The sequence below is a fragment of the Eretmochelys imbricata genome, chromosome 10, assembly GCF_965152235.1.
Source record: "Eretmochelys imbricata isolate rEreImb1 chromosome 10, rEreImb1.hap1, whole genome shotgun sequence".
In the NCBI taxonomy this organism is placed as follows: Eukaryota; Metazoa; Chordata; order Testudines; family Cheloniidae; genus Eretmochelys; species Eretmochelys imbricata.
The window spans coordinates 38,891,884-38,914,500 of record NC_135581.1 but is presented as its reverse complement, the minus strand read 5'-3'; the positions used below and the strand labels follow the sequence as shown (position 1 = coordinate 38,914,500).

General features: G+C 43.6%; 1 protein-coding gene across 8 annotated transcripts in view; it reads right to left on the bottom strand.

The window, feature by feature from the left end:
* Positions 1–22,617, bottom strand: part of CCDC78 (coiled-coil domain containing 78) — a 69,716-nt gene that overhangs the window by 41,246 nt on the left and 5,853 nt on the right. For 3 of the 8 annotated variants that reach the window (XR_013347388.1, XR_013347389.1, XR_013347390.1), the window contains exon 1: positions 1,177–2,075. Coding sequence is in view for 5 of the 8 variants with exons in the window: in XM_077829131.1 (XP_077685257.1) it covers positions 1,177–1,458 (282 nt within the window). In the remaining 3 variants the exon portion in view is untranslated. Of the gene's footprint in view, positions 1–1,176; positions 2,076–4,298; positions 4,496–4,968; positions 5,101–22,617 lie in introns of those variants that run through there. The other 5 variants (XM_077829131.1, XM_077829132.1, XM_077829135.1 and 2 more) reach the window with 4 other exon arrangements.

The following is a 22,617-nucleotide window of genomic DNA, read 5'->3' as shown; positions in this document are numbered from 1 at the left end:
CATTTTTAGCAACTTAAACAACCAGCACATTTTGTCTGGCCTTGTAGTTGTTTCTTTCCTATTATTTTTATCTTGGCGTCAGCAAACCTTACACTATAAGGCATTATTTGCGGCTGCAACATTGTTTTAAGAGCAAAAGAGCTTACTTAAACCAGCCAGGCCTGAATTCTATTAAGGGGGGTTGTGAAGAAGCCCTTAGGCCTTCAGCAGGGAGACTTCCTCGACTCTTATGGCCTTCTATCCCCTCAACTTAACTAGTGGCCATGCCCTGGGGTCTTCAACAATTCCCTTTTTTGAGAATACTTATTTTTATTGCTTGAGTTTTTTTATTTTTATTTATTTATTAGCGGGCTATGCATAAAATTAAAATTTTTAAAACTATGCAAAATAAGCATTTTTACACGGGACCACATATAATACAGTAAACATAACATGATTAATACAGGGGAAAAAAACTTAAATAATAGGCTAAACAACTCAGTTAGCCACGGGGAAAGGCCCCAACCAGAAAATAGAGAGTCTAGCCAATTTTTCCCAGTTTGCTGATGAATGCCCTTTACCAGCTGCTTTAGGCATTGTAAATCAGCTTTTACGGATGGCCCTGCATCTGTTATATTAAAGCAACACATGCCTGCAAACTCCTGGCATAGGTGACCATGGCGTAGAAGCAAATAGTCCACAGCCAGCCTGTTTTGTAGCATACCCTGACGTACTTCCCCTAACTCATGTGAGAGTTGGGCCAGGACGGTTGAGGTTAAGTTAATGGCCTTTGCCACTGTGCTGGCAAGGTGCTCTACTGCATGATAATTATGCACCACAAGCCCAGAGATACCAACTAAAGAAAAGGCTAGAGCTGCTGCCTTACTCTCTGAGAATAAGGTTCTTTGAGAACGACGTTGCGTTCACTGCACTCTGGGCCAGTGCCAGCCAGGTATTTACGGGTATAATGCCTGAAACAGCAGTACCGGTTAGGCACATGGCCAAGAGGGGGAATAAAATATACCCCTTCATTTATTTTTCTTTTGCCTTTTTGGCGGATTGCTGTTTAAACAGTAATTTTAGTCCAAGATTCTCAGTGGAGGGGGCTGAATGCACGGTCCACCTTTCAGCCGGGGTGGGGGGGTTTGACACCGCTTTCAGCCGGGTATAATGAATTCAATTCTTGTGTCCCTCAACCTTTGCTGCCGTGTGGGAGACCAGCAGAACGGTATAGGGTCCCTTCCACTTTTCCTGGAGCAGCTCGTCTTTCCAGGTACGTACGAGCACTGAATCATCAGGCTGCAGGGAGTGGATGGGCGAGTCCAAGGGTAGAGGCTGGGAATCCTTAGTATACCTGTGAAGAGACAAAAGAACAGCAGACAGGGAACACATATACTGAGACAGAAACCCATTTCCCAATTTCCACTTTCCCCCTGACACAACCGGTGTACCATTCATAGGCCATGCCCTTCCAAACATAATTTTAAAGGGACTGAGCCCTAATTTACCCTTTGGGAGAGCACGGATGCAGAGCAGAACTAGGGGCAGGGCATCAGGCCACTGTAGGGAGGCCTCCTGGCATACTTTCGAGAGATGTCGCTTAAGGGTCTGATTGGTCCACTCCACTACCCCACTGGCTTGCAGTCTCTAGGGTGTATGGAGTTTTCAGGGAATCTGTAAGCGTTTGAGATGCTTTGGACGATTTTTGACGTGAAGTGTGTTCCACTGTCAGATTCCATTTACTGGGGAAGTCCAAAGCGAGGAATAATTTCCTTAACAAACTTGAGAGCCACTGTCCTGGCAGTGCAATTGCGATATGGAAAGGCTTCCGAACATCCGCTGAATCTATCCACTATAACAAGGAGACACGTAAACCCTTGGGTCCGGGGAAACTCAGTACAGTTTATTTACCACACCCATCCGGGGCCTGGAGTGGGTTCTAGGGCCGTTGGTGGTACTGGGTGTCCTGGTCGGGGGTTATTTTTTTGACAGACTAGGCATTTTGCCTGTACCTGGGCAGCCAGGGGTTTGAGTTTGGAGGTTATGAAGTACTTTCCCATTAGTTGGATAAGTGCCTCCCTCCCAGCATGAGTGGTTTGATATAATTTTTGTAATATTGGCAGAATTAGGCCCTTTGGTAAGAGGACTTTCCCTTCCGGGGAATGAAGCCACCCCTCCTTTTCCTGGAGACCAAGTTTGTCAGCTAGCTGTTTCTTTTTTCCAGAATACTGAGGGGTCGGGAGCTCCCCCACTGATGGGATAAGGGCATACATATAGGTGTTCTCAGTCTGAGGGGACATCAGGGTGGCAGCATGCTTTGCCTCTCTATTTGCCCTGGCATTACCCCAGCCACATCTTGATCCTCCCTCTGATGGGCCTTACAGTGTACCACTGCCACTTCCAAAGGGAGTTGCACTGCCTCTAGAAGCCGGAGAATTTGGGGCCCGTAGTTGACTGGGGAGCCTTGGGCTCTCAGCATTCCCCTCTGCTTCCACAGGCCAGCATGAGCATGCAGCACACTAAAAGCATATTTGGAATTAGTAAAAATATTGACCCGTTTTTTTTTTTGGACAGTTTGAGTGCACGGGTCAGGGCCACTAGCTCAGCCAACTGGGCAGAGGTCCCAGCAGGCAAACTTTCAGCTTTTACGGTGTTATTGAGGGTCACAATAGCATAACCCGCCTTTTTTTGCCCATTTATTACTATGCTGCTACAATCAGTGTAACACTCATAATCTGCATTTGGGAGGGGCACATCCTTCAAGTCCGGGCGGCTAGAATATTGGGTATTTATGATTTTTAAACAGTTATGTTTCTGTTTTTCAGTTTCTGGTAAGAGGGTGGCAGGGTTAAGGGATGGACAAGGCTGCAGCGTGATCTCAGGGTTCTTTAAGAGCTTTGCTTGGTACCTTGCTATATGCGCTTGTGTGAGCCAGAGGCCGCCCTTACCATCCAGTAAAGCACGTACCATGTGTGGTGTAAAAACCTGTATTGTTCCCCCTAGTGTCAGTTTCTCTGCTTTTGCCAGGGTCAGGGCGGTGGCTGCCACTGCCCGCAGGCACACTGGCCAGCCCTTGGCTACTTGGTCCAGTTGTTTAGAAAAATATGCCACCGGATGTTTCCATGCCCCTAGCAGCTGTGTGAGTACTCCCAGAGCCACCCCCTTTCGTTCATGTACATACAACTGAAATGGTTTGGAGAGATCTGGCAGACCTAGAGCCGGGGCTTTCATTAGCTTTTTTTTTAGGATTTTAAATGCCCTATCAGCCTCTGGGGTTCAATGAAAGGGGTCATGATCTGCTCCTTTTACACAGTTGTACAGGGGTCTAGCCCATAGTCCAAACTCTGGGATTCATATCCTACAGAAGCCTGCCATTTCCAGAAATGCTCTGAGCCGCTTGCGATTACTCGGGATAGGAACTTGGCATATGGCTTTCTTCCTTTTATTTGAAAGCTGGCGTTCCCCCTGCCGTATGTAGAACCCGAGGTACTGTACCTGCGGGAGAACAATCTGAGCCTACTTTGTGCTACCTGATATCCTTGGAGTCCCACAAAATTCAGGAGACGCACAGTGGCTTTAAGGCAAGGGGTTAAGCCCACAGTGGCAATTAACAGATCATTTACATATTGCAAAAGGAGGGCTTCCTTATTATCCCACTCCTCTAGGTCCCCCTCTAGAGATGGGAAAACCATTTCCCACCCAGCTCTAGCACTTAACTCCCTGTGGTTCCTTTGAGAACCCCAGCCTATGGAAACAGCTAGTTTGGCTGAATGGGACAACTGTGTTACGCTTTGGGCTATTTAATCTCTTTTACCCCATTTCAATCAGATGCTTCGTGCATGTGTTGTCCCAAGTCTTCCTGACTATGCTCCAGCAGCATACACCTGAGCTGGCCTGAGTGAGGTCGCCCGTCGCACCTCCACCCTCTCTTAAGCATCATCTTCACAACACCCCTAGTTTCAGCCTGCTCAAGAAACAGACAATATATTCCTCCCCAATTCAGGCCTTTTACAAGACAGTACAATATTTTACTCACTAGGCCATCAAGCAGTAAAGAATTTTTACTTAAACTGCTTGTATACCATCTCTCATCCTGCTTGTGCAGCCCTTTTAATGAATACACGGCATTCCATGAATGCAGACCATATAATAGGAAAGGCCTGCATGGTGCACTTATACACTGTGAGCCAGATTCTGAGCTCAGTCACAACAGTGTAAATCCATTGACTAGGATGGAGTTACTTGGGGTTTACACAAGTGTGACAGAGATCGTACACTGGCCCTGAATGCAGAAAAATGGCCACTAAGACAACATTCACCTGTAGTTGATCATTCAATTTGGATATGGGGAACCTGCCAGCTGATTGACCACCCAGTAGAAAGCCACCAGGGACTTCTTCAGCAGAGGCTTCTCTCTTAACCTCACTGAGAACCTGTGGGGTGGGAGTTTCTCTGCTCCAGGAAGATCCACAATTTTCAGCTAGCACCAGACTGGATTAGGCTATTTATGGAGATGCTGTGAGAGAGACAGGAAAAATCAGTTAGAACTCAAAGAACTGAGGCAGTTAGTTAGAGGCGCCAGGATCTGAGAGTCTCCAGAGTCATGCAGAGCAGGGGCCTTGTTTGACTCTGCAGACTCTGCTACCAGAAGCTAGGTAGACAAAGGATTGGCTCACAATCTAAAGGGAGGCTTGAGAGTCAGAAAGAATGGAAAAGAGCAAAGCTTTCAGATATGTTTCCTGCACCTTCCTCTGAAGCATCTGGTACTGGCCACTGTGAGGCACAGGATACTGGATTAGATGAACCACTGGTCTGATCAAGTACAATTCCTAGGTCAAGTCTTAGCACTTCCTCAGTTAACACTTAGCAATGGTAAGTTGGCTACATTTGAACATAATTTATAGGGGACAAAGAAATAAACATGAGAAAATGCATTAAGAGACAGATGTGAAAACCCAAACACTGAAACCCTAGGTCCACTCTCACCACCTGCAGGTTAAAGTGATGATGCTGGAATGGTTCGAAGTCGGCCCATAGTCACTCTCAGCCCCAGTTCTGCGTGCCCAGCCCTGGCAGAATGCTGTGGTGGCTTCTGCTGCTGAGGAGATCATCATATGGGACAGACCCTGACAACCAAGAGAGCATGACTGGCTGACACAGCTGGTATTTGAGTGCTGATAACTACATGGGCTAGAATCATGGTCCCCATGTCCTCTGATTTACATCTGACCCAAATTATGTGGCAGGAATCCCAGTATCATATGGTTCTAATGCCACAAGGCATCCCCCATGACTGTCCTCACTCTAGGACAAGCCGATATGACTAGGACAGTATCCCTTCTTTCTGGGATATTAAATTTCTCTCCCACTATTGGGCAGGGAGGGAGGTGACTTTACATTTAGGAGAGGAAGTTGAATTCTTTATTCCCCATCCCAGAAAACCTTGAGTCCATTGATTCACAGATTCCAGGGCCAGAAGGGACTATTGTGATCATCTAGGCTGATCTGCTGTATAACACAAGCCATAGAACTTTCCCAAAATAACTCCTAAAGCAAATATTTTAGAAAAAACCTCCAATCTTGATTTTAAAATTATCAGTGATCGAGAATCCATGACTGTTGTTAAATTGTTCCAATAGTTAATTACCCTCACTGATAAAAATGTATACTTTATTTCCTGTCTGATTTGTCTAGCTTCAGCTTCCAGCCATTGGATCATGTCATACCTTTTTGCCTGCTAGATTAAAGAGCCCATTATCAAATATTTGTTCCTCATGTAGGTATTTACAGACTGTGATCAAGTCACCTCTTAACCTTTTTTAGTTAGTTGCCCCACTGCATCCTTACCACATGGAGAAGTATATTAGAATATGTTTCCAGTAAAAATATAATACTTTAAGCCTTTGAAGTATCATTCGATTTAGAGATGACCTAAACCAAAACCCATACCCAAACACCCCCATGCTCTTATTTAAGCTCCATGCTCCAGGATAGGTAATAGATACTGTTGGACAATCTACTTTTCTTGCATTTCTTTCTTGATCTCTACAATACTTGCAACCTCTGTCCCATCCTCTTGACAACAGGATGTCATAGAATCATAGAAGATTACGGTTGGAAGAGACCTCAGGAGGTCATCTAGTCCAACTCCCTGCTCAAAGCAGGACCAACCCCAATTAAATCATCCCAGCCAGGGCTTTGTCAAACCGGGCCTTAAAAACCTTGGTCCTTGAACCTTATCCAAGCTGCAGCTGATAGGTTTGGGAGGATCCCTCCTAGCTAACTTTGTCCAGCTGAGCCAAGGGGTGGAAAGATGGCCAAATTCTGAAGCAAGACACATTTTGAAGTTAGCTCTTCCAACAGCCATTTGCTTGCCCAAATTAAATAATGTCCCAGGAGAAGTGAGGGCCCTCCACTGCCCAACAGCCATTTGACTGGTGGTGATCTTCAAAGGGAGTCCTGTCTAGTCCTTCTCAGCCGTCATTCACACTCAGAAATAGCTCCAGCTCAGCCATCAATGAAAATACATCAGTGCTGCCTCCTAAATGTAGACCAAGACCTAAAGGAGTTTCCACCAACTGAACTAGTCAGTGTGTACCCCTGGATATCAGTGAGATAAATTGTAATTAGTTCAATCAGTGCCAACTCTAGTTTGCTCTTGTCTACATGGTACAGCCACACGATTACTGGCTACCAGTGGTTGAGCTGGGATTATTCCCAAGCATAGATAATACTTTAGTCAGAATGGCAGTTGAGATGTGAGACCATAATGGTGGTGTGCAGGCCATGATGGTTAAAGCTGGGAGAACTTGATGAGTGATTGTCCAGAGTTAAAGAAATGCAAGTTCTTAGTCCCCGTGGTTTGTTATCCTTTTCATTATCTCTATTATTCCTATTGGTCACATGAGTTTAGATAAGAACCTGTCTCTTATGTGTGGATAAAATGCAATGCTCTGAGAGAGCCACAAGTCTGAGCAACTTCTCAATGTCTGTCCAAACCTAGACTCAAAAAGACAGGGAGTGAAGAAAAGAGAGGAATAGGGGAGGGATGTGTGATGTTGCACTCGAGATGATTTTATGAACATATCCTAATGAGTGTGAATATAATGTAACTGGAATATGCTTCATGCAAAAGGTCTCTTGTAAGGTATCATCACAAAGCTTATAATCTACTGAGTGTGGTCATACTATTTGTATAAATGTATCATTCTTGTATCTGGAACTAGAAATATGAAATATAACTGAGTTCCTATTGTAATTATGCAAAGTGTGGGCCATTAATGGTGGTTTGGAATCTTGATGGCTCCCATCAATTAGGACAATTGACTGTAGATGGCTCTGTTTATTTGCAAGCCTTCCTGGGAGTCAGGCTGGGAAGAATGAAGGCTTGGGGTCTCACAGGATATGTGACCATGTCACCTGGTACTGAAATCCATCTTAAACCTGGGGCTTTTCCATTTAGAAGGAGGGGTGCGGACCTAAAGAGACAAAAGATTCCTGCCTTGTGCCAAAGCTATATAAGGGGGTGGAACAGAACAAAGGGCACTGCAGTCATGAGAAATCCCCTAGCTACCACCTGAGCTGGAACAAGTACTGTACCAGGGGAAAAGATTGGGCCCAGACTAGAAGACGGCCAGTCTGTCAAAGAAGCTTATTGGAACATCTCTGAGGGTGAGATTTGCCTGCATTTAGTTTCCTTCTGTATTAGGCTTAGACTTGAGTGTTTTATTTTATTGTGTTTGGTAATTCACTTTGTTCTGTCTATTATAACTTGGTACCACTTAAATCCTACTTTTTGTATTTAATAAAATTACTTTTTAACTTGTTAATTAACCCAGAGTATGTATTAATACCAGGGGGAGGGGGAGCAAACAGCTGTGCATATCTCTCTATCAATGTTATAGAGGGCGAACAATTTATGAGTTTACCCTGTATAAGCTTTATACAGGGTAAAATGGATTTATTTGGGATTTGGACCCCATTGGAAGCTGGCTATCTGAGTGCTGGAGACAGGAGTACTTCTTCAGCTGTTTTCAGTTAAGCCTGCAGCTTGTGTGGGATGTGGTTCAGACTTGGATCTGTGTTTGCAGCAGGCAAGCATATCTGGTTCAAACAAGGCAAGGTACTGAAGTCCCAAGCTAGCAGAGAAAACAGGCTCAGAGGTAGTCAAGGCGCATCAGGTGGCAGTCCCAAACAGGTTTCTGTGACTGAGCCCATCACAGGATGGATACCTTGATGTAGGCTCTATCTTGAGCAGGGTATACCAGCTCTACATTAGTGGCATCTGGTCCAGGTTGCTTGAGAAGATCCTTCAGCACCCTCACTGTATATTTCATACATGGACATAGAAAGGGACCAAGTGACAGAGTCATTCCAGGGCTTATGGAAAGGAGAACCTAATGAAACATGCAATTATGGCTTATTCTTCTGCAAAAGCAATGGACACCACTGAAGTGATTTCACAAGATGATTAAAACAGTGACAGGAATTCATAGTCTCTTCACACCTACAACCACATCCACATACCAGTGCTGGGATATACAAAAGCTGATAGTGGGTGTTTCAGTGAATGAATGATGAGACCCACATCCCCATCTGCCAAGCACAGTTGGTCCTATTCTACATCTAAAACTTATGTTGACCTAGCTACATCACTCAGAGGTGTGAAAAATGTGTAGTTAAGCCGACCAAAGTCCCAGTATAGACACCACTAGGTCAATGGAAGAATGCTTCTGTCAACCTAGCTACCACCTCTTGAGGGGGTGGATTTATTACAGAAATGGAAAAACCCCTTCTGCAGCTGTAGCAGGTGTCTAATGCTACAGTGCTACAGCAGCATAGTTGCAGCTGTGCTGATGTTGTGCTTGTAGTGTAGACATGGCATGAGAATCCAAGGCTAGTTCTCTGATTCCAGAATAACCTCTGAGCATAATCAGAGGCCTGGTCTACACTAGAAAATTAAGTTGGCATAATTCCTATGTTCAGGGGTGTGAAAAATCCACCCCCCTAAACAATGTAATTAAGCCAACCCGTGTGGGGAGCACTAGACTGATGGAAGAATTCTTCCATCCATCTAGCTACCATCTCTTGGGGAGGCGGAGGAGGAATCCCTCCCATTGGCACATAGGTAGTGTCCACACCGAAGTGCTACAGAGGCGCAGCTGCAGCAACACAGCAGTGCCACTGTAGCACTTTAAGTGCGGACAAGTCCAGAGTCACTTACTCAGACACCAGTTCTGGGATGCATATGAAACCTTGATTCACCCATCAAGTGATTACCTTCCACTCTGCTTCCATCCTACAATCGCTGCACAATCCACATAAAAGCACCAGCACTCTCAACCTCTGAGGGTACATCTACACTGGAAAATAAAATAAAATAAATAAAAACAAACCATGACAGCAAGTCTCAGAGCCTGGATGGACTGGTTTGGACTCAAGCTAACAGGGTTAAAAATTGCAGTTGTTTGGGCTTGGGTTGGAGCCTGAGCTCTGAAACATGGAGAGCTCAGATGCCAGACCGAGTGGGAATGCCTACTGTGCTATTTTTAGCTCCTAGCGTAGCCTTGCAAACCCAAATCAGTTGGCCTAGGCTCTCGGACTCACTGCAGTGGTTTTTTGGTGGTTGTATTTCACACTGTACACATACTCTGAGAAACAAGTATCAGAGGAGTAGCCGTGTTAGTCTGGATATCCAACGAAGTGGGTATTCACCCACAAAAGCTTATGCTCCTATACGTCTGTTAGTCTATAAGGTACCACAGTACTCTTTACCGCTTTCTGAGAAACCAGATTCTCAAGCCTATACAGTATAGCCACCAGTACCACCAGTTCAGACAATTTCACCAAACTACTTCATAAATGCTTTAACACTTGTGCTGAGTTGGAGGCTTCTGGTTCAACTAGATCTCTTTGTTTTTGCTTTATGTTCCTGACTCTTCAAAATAGCATAACACTGAAAACCACAGACAATATGTATTATGGGATTTAATAATTGTAGGTGTTTTAAAACCTTTTAACTGAGCATCCAGGGACCTTACAAATGGTTTTCTCTATCAGCTGTGCTCAGTAATTTCTCCTTCTTAGGTTAGTAAACTTGTGTATTGTGATAGTTAGAGAACACATAAGATGATTTTTATCAGGGTGGATAAAAATCAATGATTTCTTTAAAAAAAATCAATTTCTTTTATTTAAATCAGTTTTTTTTTAATAAAATGCTTTTTTAGGAGAAAAAAACACCTATCTAAAGATAGTTTTAATTAAGATACATTATAGCTCAAAGATATCTCATCATGGAATCAGAGTAGCAGCCGTGTTAGTCTGTATTCGCAAAAAGAACAGGAGTACTTGTGGCACCTTAGAGACTAAAATTTATTTGAGCATAAGCTTTCATGAGCTACAGGAATGCATCCGATGAAGGGAGCTGTAGCTCACGAAAGCTTATGCTCACATAAATTTGTTAGCCTCTAAGGTGCCACAAGTACTCCTTTTCATCATGGAATAGGGATTATAAATTCTAATTCTATAGTATGAGACAATATAGTCATGTAATATTTAAGAAAAGTTTTGTAAAGGAGTTCCAATAGTTCATGGATTAGGGACCCAATCTTATGGGATTCCAGGGGCTTCTGTATAGATTTAGGTTAATCTTTCAATCTACCCAATGGGACTCAGTGCTTAGTCTAGAAGATACCATCAGAGATGCTCAGTTTTGAAGTTCTCAAACTGTGGATTTGTGTCTCCAGAGATAACATGCTTGTTAATAGCAAAAATGTTTTTAAATAAATAATATATAGGAGGTGAGAAACAACAGACCTCAACCCTATTGTCCCTCTGCAAATTTGTGTAGAGTCAATCCCTTACCTATCTCTAGAAGTGAGAAGTTTCAAAAAGTTCAACGAATAGAAGATTCATAGATCTGGACAAAGAGAATTCTGGAGATAAATGTGAGAAGGGAGGGATAGGCAGTAGAAACAAAAGTGAAACTGTTTGAGCAGCATATTCCAGAAGTCTTGGTCTTTCTGAGTGTAGCCTTCATTGATTTGAGATCTACCATTCCCAGCAGGCAGTAAAAGAGACCCAGTTTGGGAATATTTCAATGAAGTTCCTCTACCTGTGGGTAAGACAGGCATGCATGCAAAATGCAAACAGTGCAACAAAGAAATGCAAGGCCTGGTTGCCCTAATGAAACATCATCGTGAGAAGTGTTCCTTCTCAGGAGGAAGCAGTATTGAAGATGATGAAAGGAACATGTCTGAACATGCAGGATCTTCAGGTTGGTAAACTTTTTTATTTCATACTTCTTCCTTAAGGACTGCCTGTCTTCCTTCTGGACTATTCTTGAATTCTCATGTTTGAGCAAAAATTATAGTTGTTACTCTATGGTACTATCATTTTAGATGCAGTTGTGATAAAAAATAAATAGCTGAAATAGGCAGATCTTCCTTTTACAATTTCATCTTTAAAGTAGTACTGAGTGTTAGTGAATGCAATGAGTAATACTAAATGAGCAGTATGGTAATAATAATTAATAACTGCATTGACTTATTTTGTTTAGGAGAATCCATCCTCAACATAAAGGATTCTGAAGACTATCCACTTTCAAGATCACCATCATTTTCTATAGTTTCAGAGTTATCTGCCAATGATAGGGTTTCAGTCACATCATGTATGTCACATAGCCACAATATAGCACCTGCAGCAAAAACAAACAAAAAAAACAAAAAGTCTCCATCATCGAGAAACAACCATAGATAAGTTTGTGTTTATGCAACAAACTCTCCTTTCCGTATGATTGAGAACCCACACTTCATTAACATGGTTCAGTTATTAAGACCAGGATACAGTCAACCCAACAGAGCAGATGTAGCAGACAAATTGCTGCATAAAGTGTATGAAAGAGAAACTGAGTAGTGTGCAAAAGGTATAGAGGGTAAAATTGTTAACCCGCGTCTCGATGGGTGGAGCAATATCCACAATGATCCTGTTGTAAGTGCTTGTGTGACAAAAGAAGAAGGGAATGTCTTCCTTACAAAAACAATTGATACATCAGGAAATGCACACACAGTAGAATACTTACAAGTAGCAGTAAAAGCTATAACAAACTATGGAAAAAAAATTCAAATGTCTAGTATGCAGCTTGGTCACAGACAATGCTGCAAATGTATCCAAGATGAGAAGAAATTTAGACGAAAGTCCCAAGCTAATAACATACAGTTGCAGTGCTCATTTGATGCACCTCCTAGCCAAAGACTTCAGTGTTCCAGAAATAAAGGCTAATATTGTTGAAATGGCAAAATACTTCCGTAACAAACACTTTGCAGCAGCTGCTCTGAAAAAAGTGGGAGGAACCAAGCTAATTCTCCCACAAGATGTGTGATGGAACTCTGTAGTGGACTGTTTTGAGCACTATATCAAGAACTGGCCTAAGCTGATGACCGTTTGTGACCCAAATCATGAAAAAATAGATGGCACTGTCACAGCCAAAAGTTCTCAACATTGGGCTTAAGAGAAATGTTGAACACATGCTGAGTATCCTAAAGCCTATTTCTGTAGCCTTGAACAAAATGCAGGGAAACAGCTGTTTTATTGCTGACACTGTTGAAATCTGGAAGGAACTGAGTGAAATCTTAAAAAGAGAAATATGCAACAACAGATTTAAATTTCAAGCATTAAAAAAAATGAATGGGACAAGCACTATCTCCAGCTCATTTTCTTGCAAATATTCTCAATACTGGGTACCAGGGTCAAACCTTAAGTGCTGAAGAGGAGGAGTTGGCTATGACATGGACATCCAGCAATCATCCCCCCATAATGCCAACTATAATGAACTTCAGAGTTAAGAGTGAATCGTTCAAGAAATATATGTTTGCTGATAATGTTTTAAAGAAAGTCACACCAGTGAACTGGTGAAAGTCACTTAAGCACTTGGATTCAGAGACTGTTGAAGTGATAATCTCACTTAACAGCAGTAGCTTCTTCTGCCAGTGTAGAAAGAATATTATTTTCTTCCTTCAGACTAATTCATTCCAAACTGAGAAATTGTTTGGGACCTGAAAAAGCAGGAAAGCTTGTTTTTCTTTTCAGAAATGAACAAAACAGGAAAATGAAGGTGAAGATGACTGATTTAGCTGCAGAAGCCAATATTTTAAGTTTCTCATGTTGACCTGGCTGACATAGTCTATTTAATTTTTGTTTTTTAATTTCATTTAACTATTTTAGTTAATTTTAACAAAAACAAACCTGATTTAAAAAAAACTTGAATGTTTAAATTCAAAAATTCATATGCTTGTTTTGTTAAAATATTATATGTTTGCTATAAAAAAATCCAGAATACATAACATTGTTGTTTTATTTTAATAAAACAATTTAAATGTCTGTCTGGTAATGTTCTCCTCCTAATACAGCATGGCAAGAAAATCCTTCAAATACTAACGATTAACCTGTTGAATTGGAGATATTTATGAAGTCATTGGAAGGTGAACTATCTGCTTCAATTACCTTTGGTAAATGAAATAACCAAACAATTATTCATTTTCTGATATAGATATAAAACTAATCTGAAAAAAGTTTTCAAAATAAATCACTTTAAAAATGTATAGTGTGTACCTTCTAAAAATGAAAAATACATCTATCTCTGAGTTGTGAAGAATATGCAGTAAGGTTATAACAACCAACAAGAATGCACTTTTATGTAGAAATCCATGATTGAATCAAGTCTTCCTGACTCGCGGTTTAAACCAAAATTGACTGGATTATTATTTCTATTATTTATTATTTGTATTACCACAACCCCCAGGAGTTCCATGCATGGACGAGGACCCCATAGTACTAGATGCTATACAAAACAGAGTAAAAAAGATATTTTTACCCTGATATTTTCTTTTGGTTTAGAAATGTGAGGCCAAATTCTGTCCTAATTTACACCACAGGGAGTAAATCAGGACAGAATTTGTCCTTTTATAGTCATAGCATTTTAACATTTACTTGTAGGTGACATCTCCATCCACTCTCAAGTGCAAAAAAAAAAAAAAAGGCTAATTAATGTGTTTTCTCCCGATCAAGAGCTAAAAACTACATTTTCCTGCTGGGCTTTCCCTCCTGCACTGTACTTTTAATTCTTCTTCTTTGGCTATCCCCCAATGTGAGGATGATGTCTGCCAAGGGGGTTCATTGGTGGGTTTTAGGTGGCTGAGAGCCCTGCACTTTTTCCCACAGAAGTGACGGGTGTGATCTTGGAGAAGACATAGTTGTTGGCTAGAGTATTACACCCTTTCTTTCCTCCTTTGTTGCTTCTCTGTCTCATGAGCACGTCTGTTCTCCTCAGAGTGGGCTGTGGCTTGGTGTATGGTGTGGCACCAGTGTGTTCTGTTCTGTGCCAAGTCTTCCTAGTTTGTTGGGTTGATGCCTCCCTTTTCAAGGTATGTCTTTGAAGGGCTTCCTCTCCCCTCTGTGAGCCCTTCTTCCCTGACTTAACAGAGAAGAGTACTTGCTGTGGGAGGTGAGTGTCAGGCATATGTACACAGTGGCATCAGGAGGATTCTTCCCAGAGAATCCTCCTGATGCAGTGCTGCTGGAACCACTCCAGCCACTTGAGACATGGGCTGTAGGTTACTCAGGTCTCACACACAGAGAAGGGTGGGGATGACAGCTGCCTTGTAAACGAAGATCTTGGTGCCAGTCTGCAGAACCCTATAATTGAAGACTCGTTTGAGTAGTCGTCCAAAGGATGTGCTGGCACAGCAGATCCTGTGTCCATGTTAGTTGTTTGAGAGAGGTGGCTGCCAAGGTATGGAATATGGTCCACACTTTCCAGGGGTTCTCCACTGATAGTGATTTGTGGAGTATGAAGAGTAGTTTGTGCAGATGAGAGCTGGTAGAGTACCTTGGTTTTCCCGATGTTGAGAGAGACACCCAGGCTGTGATAGGCATCTGCAAAAAGATTTAGGGTAATTTGCAGGTGTGTGTGTGTGTGTGTGTGTGTGTGTGTGTGTGTGTGTGTGTGTGTGTGTGTGTGTGTGTGTGTGTGTGTGTGTGAGACACACACAGTCATCTGCATACTGAAGGTCAGTGATGCCAATTCTTGTGATCTTAGATTTTGTTTGGAGACGTCAGATATTGAGGAATTGGGCATCCATAAAATACTCAATCACGATTCCATCAGGAAGGCGGTCATGGATGACAATCAGTATCACGGCATGGTAAATAGAGAAGAGTGTAGGAGCAATGACACAGGCCTGCTTGACACCTGTGCAAATGATAAATGGTTCGGTCTCTGAGCCACTGCACAGAATGGTGACAGTCATCCCATCATAGAGTAGTCTGATGATGGAAATGAATTTCTGTGGACACCCAAACCTACACAGCACCTTCCATAGGGCATCATGATCAACAGAGTCATATACCTTGGTTAGGTCGATGAGTGCCATGAACAGTTCCTGGTGTTGCTCTCTGCACTTCTCCTAAATTTGTTGTGCCACAAAAATCATGTCGGTTGTGCATCGAGATGGCCTGAAGCCACACTGTGATTCGGGAATAAGTTCCTCAGCAAGGGGGAGGAGGCAGTTTAGAAGGATCCGGGCAAGGATCTTCACTGTGATGGAGAGGAGGGCGATACCTCTGTAGTGCCCACACAAAGATTTGTCCCCTTTCTTGAATATTGAAACAATGTTGGTATTCTTAAAGTCAGGTAGAATTTCTTCGCAGGTCCAGATTTTATCGAGGAGTTGGCAAAGTTTGTGCTGGAGTATTGTTCCACCAGCTTTAAAAACTAGGATGCATCTGGGCCTGGTGTCTTGTGATTTTGTTTGTGATGGCATGCCAGCCTTCCTCAAAAGATGGAGGATCAGCAAGGTGTTCCTGTAACAATGCAGCCTCTGGCGGAACACAAATGAGAGTATCAATTCAGAACAAATTGCTTAGAGCAGGGCAGTGACAACCCAAAGCTGGAGTTCCTTTACTATTAAGGCACGCCACACCAGCCAAAACAGAGAGGACTTCAGTTTTACTCCACTGGCTAACCAGAACTTATACAAACAATTCCCTCAGATACTCCAGTTCCTTTGTATCACCACCAGCACCACTCCTTATGGGGACGAATGGTTATGAAAACCAATATCCCAGTAAAAGAAAAAAGGTTCTCCCTATCCCAAAAGGACCAAGCCCCAGACCCAAGTCAATATACAAGTCAGATCTTACCCACAGATTACGCTGTTGCCAATCTTTTAAAATCTAAAGGTTTATTCATAAAAAGAAAGAAATATAGATGAGAGCTAAAATTGGTTACATGGAATCAATTACATACAGTAATGGCATGGTTCAGGCTTGTAGCAGTGCTTGAATAAACTGCAGGTTCAAATCAAGTTGCTAGAGTACATTCACAGCTTGGATAGGTCATTCAGTCCTTTGTTCAGAGCTTCAATTTGTAGCAAAGTTCCTCCAGAAGTAAGAAGCAGGATTGAAGACAAAATGGAGACGATGCAGCTGCCTTTTATAGTCCTTTTGCCATGTGGCTTGTGCTTCTTTGTTCCAAACACAAGCTACCCAGCACATGGCATGGAAAAACCTTAGAGTTCTTTCCATAGGCATGTCCCTTGCTGAGTCACAAGGTGTATCTGCCTTCTCTCAATGGGTCACTTGTATAGCTGACGGTCCTTAATGGGTGCTGATGCCAAATTGTCTGGTGTGTTACCCAGAAGCACAGCACAAGTTTGAAATACAGACAGTATAGAGCCAATACTTATCACTTTAAATACAAAATGATACATGCATTCAGATAGCATAATTATAACCTTGTCATAGACACCTTACTTGACCTCCTTTGTAAAATATTTGGTGTCACTATAGAGCCTTGGTTGCAACAATGATCCATACAGTCACAGTTCCATTGTTGAGCATCATGGAATGATTTCAATGGTGTCTTCAGAGACTGTGGATTTGCGGATTAAGTACGCTCTCAAAGTTCTCCTTCCAGCATTGTTTAATGGCCCCATTGTCCTTGAGGAGGGTGGAGCCATCCTGGGAACATAAGAGGGTGGGGTTTTGGAGCTTGGCCCATATATAGCTTTTGTTGCTTGAAAGAAGCTTCTCATATCATCTTGGTCTATGAAATCCTGGATTCCTCAAGGAATCAATTCTGAAGCACTTAGACGAAAGGAAAGTGATCAAGAACAGTGAGCATGGATTCACGAAGGGAAAGTCATGCCTGACTAATCTAATTGCCTTCTATGATGAGATAACTGGTTCTGTGGATGAAGGGAAAGCAGTGGACGTGTTATTCCTGGACTCTAGCAAAGCTTTTGACATGGTCTCCCACAGTATTCTTGTCAGCAAGTTAAAGAAGTATGGGCTGGATGAATGCACTACAAGGTGGGTAGAAAGTTGGCTAGATTGTTGGGGTCAACGGGTAGTGATCAATGGCTCCATGTCTAGTTGGCAGCCGGTATCTAGCGGAGTGCCCCAAGGGTCAGTCCTGGGGCCGGTTTTGTTCAATATCTTCATTAATGATCTGAAGGATGGTGTGGAGTGCACCCTCAGCAAGTTTGTGTATAACACTAAACTGGGAGGAGTGGTAGATACGCTGGAGGGTAGGGATAGGATACAGAAGGACCTAGACAAATTGGAGGATTGGGCCAAAAGAAATCTGATGAGGTTCAACAAGGATAAGTGCAGTCCTGCACTTAGGACGGAAGAATCCAATGCACCGCTACAGACTAGGGACCGAATGGCTAGGCAGCAGTTCTGCAGAGAAGGACCTAGGGGTTACAGTGGATGAGAAGCTGGATATGAGTCAACAGTGTGCCCTTGTTGCCAAGAAGGCCAATGGCATTTTGGGATGTATAAGTAGGGGCATTGCCAGCAGATCGAGGGACGTGATCGTTCCCCTCTATTCGACATTGGTGAGGCCTCATCTGGAGTACTGTGTCCAGTTTTGGGCCCCACACTACAAGAAGGATGTGGATAAATTGGAGAGAGTCCAGCGAAGGGCAACAAAAATGATTAGGGGTCTGGAACACATGACTTATGAGGAGAGGCTGAGGGAACTGGGATTGTTTAGTCTGCAGAAGACAAGAATGAGGGGGGATTTGATAGCTGCTTTTAACTACCTGAAAGGTGGATCCAAAGAGGATGGATCTAGACTATTCTCAGTGATAGCAGATGACAGGACAAGGAGTAATGGTCTCAAGTTGCAGTGGGGGAGATTTAGGTTGGATATTAAGAAAAAAACTTTTTCACTAGGAGGGTGGTGAAACACTGGAATGCGTTACCTAGGGAGGTGGTAGAATCCCCTTCCTTAGAAGTTTTTAAGATCAGGCTTGACAAAGCCCTGGCTGGGATGATGTAGTTGGGGATTGGTCCTGCTCTGGGCAGGGGGTTGGACTAGATGACCTCAAGAGGTCCCTTCCAACTCTGATATTCTATGATTCTATGATCTCAGAGGCTCTCTCTAGCCACCACTTGTTTTTGATGTCACCGTAGCCTCCTTTGGAATTCGGCTTTGAGCAGGTGATAGGCCTCATGTTTTTGTTTATTAGAGGAATCATTTTTCCAGTTACAGAATGCATTTATTTTCTGTTGAATTAATGCTAGGATTTCCTTATTGTTTTCGTCAAGCCAGTCTGGGTACAGATGAATGGAATATCCTATGGTTTCAGCACATGCACTGTGAATGTTATTTTTAAATTGATCCCAGTGCTCTTAAATGTCAAATGATGTTATCAGGCAAGTTAGAGAGTTTCCTCAGACAGGTGTTGCTGGAAAGTCTCACAGCAGGCTTGGTCTTGAAGTGCTTTGATGTTGTACCACTTTCGCTTAAGTCTTTGGGTGTTTGCGGTGTGGTGAGCAAGCTAAAGGTACATGGATTAGCAAACTCAAATCGATGGTCTGTCCAACAATGATCTGCACCTCTCATGGCTCGTCAGTGTAATCTCAGGCTCTGACTGTATCATTGTCAAGGAGGTGCCAGAGTTTGGACCGAGGATGTTTCCAGGTGGTCTTAAATTTCTTGCTCTGCCAAAAGATGGTATTTGTGATGAGCAGGTCATGCTCCACACATTTGCTGGGGAGGAGAATACCATTGGTGTTTACATTTCCCAACACTTCTTTGCCTATTGTGCCACTCCAGAGTTAGCAGTCCTGTCCAATTCTGCCATTGAAATCTTCCAGGAGGATGAGTTTATCTGCCTTAGGTGTGGCTGTGAGGACTGCATCGAGAGTGCTATAAAACTGCTCCTTGTTGTCTTCCCCATCGAGTGTTGGGGTGTATGCACTGATGACCGTAGCATATTGATTGTTGCAGAGCTTGAGCCGAAGAGTCATGAGACACTCACTGATCCCCACAGGAAGTTCCAAAAGCTGACTAGTAATCTTATTTTTGATGGCAAAGTCAATCCCATGAATGCGTCTCTCTTCAGGTGGTTCTCCTTTCCAAAAGAAGGTGTAGCCACCTCCATCCTCTTTTAATTGACCCTCATCAGCCTGGCGGGTCTCACTAAGGGCTGCAATGTCAATGTTGAGTCTTGCCAGCTCTCTGGCAATTATGGCAGTTCTTCTTTCTGCGCATTCATTGTGCTGAGAGTCCATAAGGGTGCGGACATTCCAGGTGGCAAATTTCATTGTCTTGTATCTCTTGTTTCGGCCACGGAGTTGAGCGATTCCACTGGATGCGACCATCCAGTTGTAAGAGTATGAGACAGCCTATGTTTAGGGCACCTTTTTTAGCCCCCTCCCCATTTGGGGTGAGCAGAGAGGATCCTGAAAAGACCTGCTCAGTCACAGCCGCTGCTGCCGAAATGCTCTTCTGTCTCATCCAAACACAAGATGACCATTACATGGCTGCCGCCTGTGTGCAGATTTGAGACTGAAGACTCCCAGAGATCACTGCTCCTGTCTTCACCACCACAGGGCTTTGGGCAGGTGTGAGCCCTTTGGCAGAGGCCTGCATGTGAAATCTTTTAGCATGGGGAAACTGATGTGCAGGCAGTAACCACACGAAACTTGACAGAAGGAAAACCCTGACTCAGTGGCAAGAGGATCCAAGACAACCAGGGACCTCCCTCCTGCTGCAGCCCTCATCCGTCTACACAGCCACAGAGTACTAGAAGGTCCTCTTATATGCCTGATCCATCACTGGAGTCCTGTGAAGTTTGGACCACAGTTAGTCAGGAGCCTCGCCTCAGATCTGCTTGCCAAGGGTGACCCTACCAGGAATATGAAAGATCCGGACAACACAGCACTGTAGCTCTTTAGCCCACACAAGCCTCTCCACCAAGAGAAGGTTGCAGTCCATCAGAGAGGGCTTTGAATTACAGTCTTTTCAAAATTACAGGTGATTGCAAATCAAAATCTTTGATCAGAACACCAACAAGTGTTTTGGGGGTGATAAAAATTTGAACGCCAGCTATGGATCTGAAATGTGCAAATGGCCCCTACCCTTATAATGGGCTCAGCCAAAACCCCAGTGAGGCACCCTAGCCCAAATTTTGGAGTGTTTGAAATCTAGATTCAAATTTTGTGGCTTGGACCCATCTCCCTGCTCTTTTCTCTGACCCAGTGTACTACACATACCTAAGCCCTATATACACATGACAAGGAGTTCTGAAAATAATGTGTGTCCCCTTTGCATTTGCAAGTAGGAGTGCATATTCTGTTAGTAATGGAATGTCTGCTGGACTCAGTCATATTAAACAGGAACATTTGCTGGGTGGGAGTCAGACAAGTGGTTCAGTGCTGGAACAGTTAAACTATTTTGAGTTCTTTGGTGCTCTGTCCAAGTCTCCAAACTCACCAGCTGCTAATCTCTTCTCAGTCAACAGCTCCCCAAAGAGGTAATCGATAGTCAGAGAGATAGAGCGGTCACTCCTGTCACCAGTCAGAAAGTGCCACTTCCTGGTATCCAACTCTCCAAAGGTCATGAGGGTCACATTCACCCCTTTGGAGAATACACTCATCAGTATCTCCGGGGTCTTGGTGAAGACAGCTCATGTTGAGGCTCTACCATGAAAAAGCTCCTGGAAACGAAGCACAGACAGGGAAAGAGCAAGGGGCAATTGTTTGGGGGACCGTTCATAACAGTGATGGGAACTTGGCTGTCACAGCTTTGGGAACCCATGTCTCAGTTAATGAGAACCTGTGGGAAAAGAAAAAAATAATTATAATGCAATGAGCCAAGTCCTCGAGCATGAGAGTGGAGTTCTAATGTCAGGCTTAAACTCTGGCTCCCCAAAGTCAGTGGGCTGGAAGTATTGTGAAGGTAAGAGTCAGCTTATTAAAAAGAGCACAACATTGACCCACTGTGTGACAATCTTTTCTGGATCTAAGCTAGTGAAACAGGAAAAGAATTTTGAAAGTGAAGGCCCCTTTACGAGACACATGGAATATTGGATCCTGAAGGTACAATAGCAGTTGAGAGTGGCAGCAAGGTGAAGAACTGCAGAATAGGGGAATGGTCACAGTCTGCCAGAAACAAAGATTTATTGTCCCACCGACCCGCAGGGGGCTGCCAGAGATGGAGGAATTTACTTTTCCCTTCCTCCAGAGACTAGGTGGCAAAGATCATTCCTGCACCCAAATATCCCAATTCAGCACTGTTGGTGACACAGACGGATCTTGTGTTCCTCTGGCTCCCTGTCCAGTGTAATAGAGTGCCACCACAACAGGCCCAGCAGACAACTGGCATGATGAAAGAGAGCAGGCTGGAGAAAAGAGAAGGCAAAGCATTGACTCCACCATACCTAAAGGCAACCCCTTCCCCAGCAGAGGTTACAGACATGGCCTTTCCTGACCAGGAAGTAATAACTAGACGGAGATCCAGCCCCCCTTGTGGGCTCAGACGGATCCTCCCAATTACACCAACATTCATCCTGAAGACACTGGAGGCTGGAAAAAAAGGAAAAAGCTGATATTGCCAACAGGTATGGTTGCAACCTGAGGCATTACCAGGAGATGCATATACAGCTCTGAAAACAGAGGAGAAACATATCAGCCCCGGGTCAATTAAACATCCTTTACTTAGGAACCTTTCAGAACCTCTTCACCTTGAAGAATGCAACAGCCAGAACAGGTGAGAGTCTCTCAGGCTTTAGTGAACGCCAGAGAATTTATATATGTTAATATTATTTCAGAGACTTTTCCTTGAATTTTTCTCTACTTTCAGCAAGTGTGGCAAGGCATTTCCTCCATCTCGCCACACTTAGCACTTCCCCCTCTAGCAGTGGTAGGGCCTGGGGTAAATCAGCCCCACTTGGACAGTGTTTGTCTTCCCCTCTGTGCTTACTTGTCCATATTTTCAGGGTAGACCTCCACCAAACAAAGAGGAAACAAACACACAAACAGAAAAACAAAGGGGGATACTTTTCCCTGCCCCCTTGCTGGTGGGGTGGGGTGTTGTCCTGTTTGCCCTGGGGTGTCAGTCCTTCCCCTAGCAGATACTCAGCTTTGGCTGTTTCCTCTATGGGATGGAGAGCTGCCTCTCACCCTGGAGAAGCCTACAGTATTTCCCTGTTGCCACAAGCCTCGCAGCAGCTTGTCTCTCTCCCCAGAGGAGGGGGTTTTAAAAGGTCTCAGGCATTCCTTCATTGGATTCAGGGGTCCCCAACTGACCTGAGCTATCCCCTTCTCAGCTTGTAGGAAAAAGGGCGT